This window comes from Equus asinus, chromosome 23 (assembly GCF_041296235.1).
Source record: "Equus asinus isolate D_3611 breed Donkey chromosome 23, EquAss-T2T_v2, whole genome shotgun sequence".
Lineage (NCBI taxonomy): Eukaryota > Metazoa > Chordata > Mammalia > Perissodactyla > Equidae > Equus > Equus asinus.
The window spans coordinates 31618956-31626676 of record NC_091812.1 but is presented as its reverse complement, the minus strand read 5'-3'; the positions used below and the strand labels follow the sequence as shown (position 1 = coordinate 31626676).

At 38.5% G+C, this 7721-nt stretch overlaps 1 protein-coding gene across 1 annotated transcript; it reads right to left on the bottom strand.

The window, feature by feature from the left end:
• Nucleotides 1–1161: 1161 nt before the first annotated feature.
• C23H9orf57 (chromosome 23 C9orf57 homolog) lies at nucleotides 1162–2832 on the bottom strand. The gene is made up of 2 exons (XM_044756831.2): nucleotides 2634–2832; nucleotides 1162–1286 (listed from the first exon to the last, which is right to left on the bottom strand). Exons 1-2 carry the CDS (start codon nucleotides 2830–2832, stop codon nucleotides 1162–1164), a joined length of 324 nt encoding a protein of 107 aa, XP_044612766.2.
• Between the last annotated feature and the right edge of the window lie 4889 nt (nucleotides 2833–7721).

Here is a 7721-nt window from a genome sequence, read left to right as displayed (position 1 = left end):
CGAAGTTCACTGATCTGGGGTAACCACCGTTTACCAATGTGGCTGATGCATAAAGTGCGAGAATAATGGCAAATAGATTTAAATCTTAGGATGAAGAAAGTTTTTTCCTAAGAAATACAGTCTAAGAAATATGGCTGAAATAATTGTAGAGGGAAATGCCTAGTTTCCTTGGGCTTTTTAATGTTTGGTTTTTTTCAAAGTTTATAGAAAAGCATTTGTTGAGGGCCCACTGTGTGTGAGATGTTGTCTTAGGTTCTGAGAAAAAGACAATAAAAGAAAGTTTTATTGGGGTTTATCATTTATCATTTGGATTTCCCAAACTCCTGGAATTACAGAGAAAAACAACTTTAAATTTTAAAACACAACAATCTCAAATTGTGGAAGTAGGGCATCAAATGAGAATAATTGAATATGTAGCACATGAAAAAATGACATGCAGTTCAAAGCATATTCATAACCCTTTTAAATTCCTTGTGGATGGGAACCTATTCCTCTGCTCGAGTGGAATTGCTTAATCTGCCAAAATCAGATGAGCCAAAGCACTCAGGCGTGGTTAAGATATGGATATCCAGAATTTGGGCAAATCCTAATGCAGATGGGAGAAATGAGTGCCAACCTTCGCACCTGCGTGAGCCCTTTGCCATTTGGGTTTATAATTCTCACACACAGACTCCTGGCTTATTTTTCCTAGTATTTGCTAAATCACTTTCTCACTTATCATAAATTACCCCAAAAGAGCAAGGCAGTTTGCTTTGGAAACCAATGAACGCTTTCAGGTCTCTTGGTATCTTGTGATACATTCATTTGTAACTGTATTTTGGAGTACGGAAATATTTAGGAAAATTAGTCAACTAGAGATGATGTGCGTAATTTGACTCAGGGAATCACTCACATTTTCACTTCTTTGTAGCCTTGAAATCAACAGAAGCGGAATTCAGCAGAAAGAGAGGAGAGAGATGGTGTTGAAAGGAATGTTTCTGAAATGTCAGAGGTGATGGGGAGAGTTGGGCACCTTGAAAGCCCAAATCAGTAACTCCTACCACCTGCACAGGTCTGAGGTTTTCGCACTGGGCCGATGGACGGTAGCTGCTGTCTTGGGATGACCAGGTCAGGCTTTGAAACTGACTGATCAGTCAAGCAGTTCAGAGATGGGCCATTGGCTCAGAAATTGCACAGAGGACGATGGCAGCAGTGAGTAGTGTGAATTTCAGAAGATTTCATAACTCTCTTGAAGCACACAGTTGTGTTCTCTGTGCAGCCTTTAACTGAATACCACTGAATTCCACCTGAAGGCAACAGAAGAGACAGAGGTTGAGGAGTCCCTCGGGAGGTGCACCTACCTGGCCTCAGACGCTTTAGATAACCAACAGGTGAACAAAACAGAGACAAAATAAAAACTCTGGAGTTATGGAGACACAGTCATCTTATGTTTAAGAACTCCCTCCTAAAGGTATTCTAGTTGGGTACATTGCAATACAAAAACTGGGGAATTGTAAAACAAAATAGCTGTCCAATTCAGATGAGAAAAGCCATGCAATTGCCATCGACTATGTAGAACTTTCTGAAGCGTTAGCTGTTTGGAAACTTCCTGATATCATTCCCCAGTTTTACACAGGTTATGAGTTATTCAAAGGGCCGAATCCACAGAAGGATCCTTTAGATGTGTAAGTGATTCTCAGCAACGGATGTCCTCCACCTCTCTTGATTTTCTGCCTGATTACAGAACTCCCCAAAGGCAGCACAATTTAGGAAACCTGAGAAAACAGTAGTCTCTCAATTGGGGGCAATTTTGCTTCCAGGACATTAGATGATGCCTGGAGACGTTGTTGCTACAACCTAGAAGATGTTGCTGGCATGTAGTCAGGAGAGGCCAGGGATGTGCTAAACATCCTACAATACTTGAGATAGGACTGAGCAACAAAGGATTAAATCTCTTTACTTATTCTGGTTAGATATTAATAGTTTTTTCTGTTATTTATATTCCAACTATTTTCACCCAGGTTGTTCTGTATTTCTTAAGTTTGGGGGTTATCATTCATTTTACAATTTTCAAAATATCACTATATTCAAATTTATCTATGCATTTTTTTACGACTTTTGCCTTTTGGGTATTAAAGAGGCCTCCTCTTTCCCAAGCTTAAAATATGTTCTCCAATATTTTCATGATTTGGATTTTTATGTTTAGCTCTTTAATCCATGCAGACAAGGCCGGCTGCCTGGGCACGCAACCTGTGCAGTAACACAGCGCTCTGCGCTTAGAAGGGCCCAGCAAATTTGGTATTAATTTTTTGTGAGGATGTGAGGGGTATGAATGAAGCAGTATATAGATTCATTAGGAATATGCGCTCTGGAGTCAAAGTACTTGCATTTGAATCTTGGCTCCAACACTCATTAACTGTGTAATATTGTGCAAATTTCTTAAACTTTCTATGCCTCAGAATCCTCATCCTTAAAATAGGGACAGTGACAAGATCCAGCGCCCATTATTGTTTTGTTGGTGTAATGCAATCCAGGTAAAGTCCTTAGGATAGCATCTGGCATGTAGTAAATGTTCCATGAATGTTGCTGTTGTATAAGGATTTTTCCTGTGCTCATCCTAAATAGGTTTTTTTTTTTAAAGTGTCAAGACTTACCTTTAATGTGAACCTCTTTTATACAATGCTGACCAGGTTTTGCTATGCAGGTTCCAAAGTCTAAAAGACATCCATGGAATGGGACGGAGAGGTTGCAGTATCTACAAATCAAACATCCAGCATCTCCAAATATAGGAGAGAAAAAATAAGGGGAAAATAGAGATGGAGGCCAGAGCAAGAAAAAACGGGGAAGAGACATCCAAAAATAAAGCAGTGATTTTCAACTTTAAAAAGTATGTAGTATTTTTTTAATTAATTCTAAAAGCTCACATAAAATTATTTTTATTTTGAGAATGGTTGAAATTTAAAGCATATGCTACATTCATGAATTGGAAGCACCCAGAACTGATACTAATTAGAAATGAGACCAGGTGGTTTAAACAACTTAGTTGGGTAAAATTTATTCAGTTCCTCTGCTCTTAATTAAATCAAAACAAAGTTATTTAGCCAGAAAATTTAATTTCAGCCATATATTCTCTGTTACGCCTTCATTTCAATGTCTACAGCAGCACATTATATATAGTGGGTTCTCAGTGAATAATTTTTGCTTGATCAATACTTACATGCTGGTTATCGTCAATACTCAAATTCAGTGGCTCGAAATGTTATTCATTTTGGTTATGTAAAAATAGCCCAGAGATTCTACCAAGAAAGAGTTTACTAGACATTTTGTGCAATGTATTTTAAATCTCCCTCTGCCGTATTAGGGATTAGATCTCTTTTAATAGAAAATAGTCAGGCTGATGAGGCTATTGACTGTTCTCCCCAGATTCCACCTCAACTAAAGACACTTTGGAAATTTCACCTTGGTTCTCTTACTGAGCATGACAGACTTTCAATCCATAAGCAATGATCAATCAACAAATATTTTTTTAAGAATTAAGCTTATGCCGAGGACTCTGCTAGGCAATTTACGTGCATTAGCCCAATCATTTCCTACAATAAAACCTTTCAGGCAGGTATTATAGTTGCCCACATTTCACATAAAGAAAACTGAGGCCTCAAGATTTTAAGTAGCTTGCTCAAGTGCCAAAGACAGGAGCTTAGGAAGGTCTGTGGCTATCCTAAGCCCCTGTTCTTAGCAAGCATACCGTGTCACTCAAGCCGCCTACCTTTTGCGTATCCCAAACCTTCTGATGTTGCCCTCTTCTTGCTGGAGATTTTGACTTTTTGGAGGTTCAGGGTCAGTTGGCTGCCCAGAATTCTAGGGCTGCTTGTTTCTTCAAGTCACACCTGAGTGAGTTTTCCTCCTGGACTTATTTCTCAATTTTTCAACTTGCCCTTTGAGATCCACTTGGGCTCAGACCTTTGGTGCCAGTCACCCTGCCTAGGTGGAGAGCTTACATGATGCCAGATCTTTCTGTGCCTTGCCTAAGGCCCCTGGACTCTTTTCCTGAGTAGGATCTGCTCTAGCTTCTTTTTCTCCCTCTCAGATGGTCCCTCCTCCTTCTCATTCCACACCCGATATCCATAGCCTTCTTCCTAAAATCTTGCCTCTGACATTCTTTACTATGAGGGAAGATGATGCCTTAACTTTTAGGCCTTTTTGCTGACTGTAGTCGTTCAACTGCCAGAACACTTATAAATATGTTCATGGATCCCATTTCCTTTCTTCCAGTCTCTTTTTGTCTGAAAATTTGTTGTTGGTTTTATTAACATAACTAAAACATGATATATTCCGATTTGACAACTAAATTTAGAGCTCCAGGTTATATGTAAAATGAATAGTTTCCTTACATGATTCATTCTGAAGGATGCTCTTCTATTTTATGAATTTATTTATTAGTGGGGAACCTTCAACAGATTATATATATATATAATTACTTAACTGTTTATTATACATCCTATATACAGTTATTTAAACAAATATGAAATCATGATGATGGTGATCTTTTTTAAATAGACACCCCTTATTTCACGGGCACACCTTACTTCCAAATTTCTCTATATGCTGAACTTTCTTCTTTTACCTTCACGTCTTTCCTGCGCATCCAACAAAATGAATGCTGTGCCCTCCCTGAATGATTTTTTCATGATATCCTAGACACTGTGATTTTTTTACCTACTCATATGCTCCCCTCCACATTCTTTACAGGAGAGAAGTATAGGGATTTAATCCTCAGCACTAGACCGCCAGGGAGCATCAGAGAAGTATAAGGATTTAAAATGCAGCAAAGACCCAAGCTATGCAGTTTGCCTTTCTCGCTGCCCTCTCTGCAAGGGGTAATCAGAACTCTATGTGCACTGTATTTAATGATGAGGGTAGTGTGGGCAGCAGAGGCCACAAACTGGTGGCCCTGGGGCCAGTCCTGGTATGTTTAACTTGCAGAGAGCCTTCAAAGTTTCTGTTAGTTGTCAACATTTAAAAATTGGGAAAATTTTCCTACAAACCTGAATTTCTGGCTTCTCTTGCAGAAGCAGAAGATTTGGCAATGTTGGGCTCTCCCGTCTCCGTGGCAGCAAACATCTGTAGCTGGGGATCAGCTGCCCCCCTTGATTTATTGCTGGCTGGCTTCCCCCATTTATATTATCTACTCAAACACTTTAGGCATTTAGGTTGGTGACCCCAGTCTTTGTCTAAGTCTCAATAACAGAATTTTATTTATTTCTTGGATGCCTCCTAGATTCTTCGTACCGAAGCGTGGTCTCCAGAACAACAGCATCAGCATGACTAGGAAGCTTATTGGAAATGCAGACTCTGAGGCCCCACCCCAGACCTGCTGAATCAGACGCTGCAGCTGAACAAGATCCCCAGGTGACTCATATGTTCATTAAATCTTCTGACTCTAAGCGACCCTGCGCTCTTTGCGCCTGCGTTCAGTGTAGAGCAGCTGTCTGCATCACCTTCTTACCATTTCATTGAGAGGGAGGGTTCCCTTCATGGTGCTTGAACACACCTGTCGGAGATCATACCTTCACGAACATCTACCTAGTCCGAGGGGCTTTAAGAATCCTGTAAAAGGACTTGGGAACTTCCTATTATCTCCTTTATGTAGTTCTTTTATAAATGAAAGAAGGTTGGAGTTGGTGGAAAAGAGCACATATAACAGGAAAAGTGCTAGGAGCCCCGTATCTATGCTTCTTTTGTTCCAATTAATTCACTTTCTTTGCCATATTTATAAGGGCTTCCAGCCTAATTTGGTTAGTTGCAAATTAGCAACACTCATGGCAACATGTGGGCCACCATCTACCAGCTCAGTTTTCTCATCTGTTAAATGGGAAATAACAGCACTTGACTCATAGGGTTGTCAAGAGGATGCAATGAATTAATACAAATGAAATGTTTACACCACTACTTGGTATACAGTAAGTGCTCCATAAATGTTAGCTGTTATTATTTAAATGCTTACTCAGGCCTAGTTAGGAGCACTTTAATTACATAACCTTATTTACAACCACCCTCTACTTATATTGTAATTCTTCATTTTCTTAAGTAATTTTCCTCTTTTTGATTTATCCTTTCTTAAACTTACCACGTAAGAGCCAGAATAAGATAAAAACACCACCGAAGGCAATACCTCTCATTCTCAGATTTCTAGCCAAGAAAGAAGATGGAAGGAAAGACACATCCCACCATTAAATCTTGCCTGGGAAAGTAATAAAGTTACACACTTATGTTAGTTGCTATAAGAAGGGAAATGACTGGTTATATTTCATTTATCTCATTAAGAAAATATAAATGTTTATTTTATGAAGGAGGAAAAATAAAGTACTTGTCTTTACCAAAAATTTACCATAAAACTTCTCCAAATTCCAGAATATTTTAAGTTTAGGTGTCTTCCTATTACCAAATACCAACTCCTGCCTTCCTTTTTTCCTGAACTGTAATTGTTTAATGCAAAAATGTGAAGTGAGACAGATGATGTTTCTAGAATAATAATTCTGTTAAAAATAGTTTTAACTATTAGCTGAAAGGAAAATATTTACTTATGCCTCTTCATAAACAAATGCCTTCATTGCAAATGATCATATTTGTGATGATCATATTTATATTTATAAATCATAGTTTTAAAGAAAAGCATTATATGATCGTTAACAATAGTTAATACTTATTAAATAAAGAGAAAGAAATTGTCCAATTGGCTAAAATATAACATTTCAGTTATTGATGGCCTACCTGCCTTCTTCCTGAAGGTATTGTGGGAGTTTTCTAGATCTGAGCTTCTTTAAGGGGTAACCACAGGTAAAGTTTCTGATGTAAGGAAGTCCGTTATAACTGAAACAAACAAGGCCAGTCTCTGATCCACTAGATTCCAAACGGTTTAAACAGTAAAAATTGCCCAAGTAAACAGGGGAACTTTTCACCTGAACCCTCTGATCTACATGGACCTTAGTCGCCTTTCTCAGGAAATTAACATAATAAGACTAAGTCAACAGTTAAACTGATTCACTGTAAATTTAGCTAAAGATTGCTGTGTTCACCATGCTACAGATTAATTAGTTCACATATACTTGGCCATATGGATATACTATTTGTTCATTATATAAGGTGTTTGGTCTTGATTTTTTTTTTAATTAAGGTTATGAAAGTTAACATCCTTGTGAAATTACAGTTGTACATCATTATTAGTCATGTTGTAGGTACACCACTTCACCCCTAGTGCCCTCCCCCCACCCCCCTTTCCCCTGACAACCACTGATCAGTTGTCTTTGTCCATATGTTAACTACCACCTGTGAGTGGAGTCATAGAGAGTTCCTCTTTCTCTGTCTGGCTTATTTCACTCAACATAATACCCTCAAGGTCTATCCATGTTGTTGTGAATGGTACGACTTTGTCCTTTTTTATGGCTGAGTAGTATTCCATTGTATATATATATATATATATATATATATATATACCACATCTTCTTTATCCAATCATCAGTTGCTGGGCACTTAGGTTGGTTCCATGACTTGGCTATTGTGAATAATGCTGCGATGAACATAGGGGTGCATGGAACTTTTGGAATTGCTGATTTCAGGTTCTTGGGATAGATACCCAGTAGTGGGATGGCTGGGTCAGAAGGTATTTCTATTCTTAACTTTTTGAGGAATCTCCATACTATTTTCCATAGTGGCTGTACCAGTTTGCATTCCCACCAACAGTG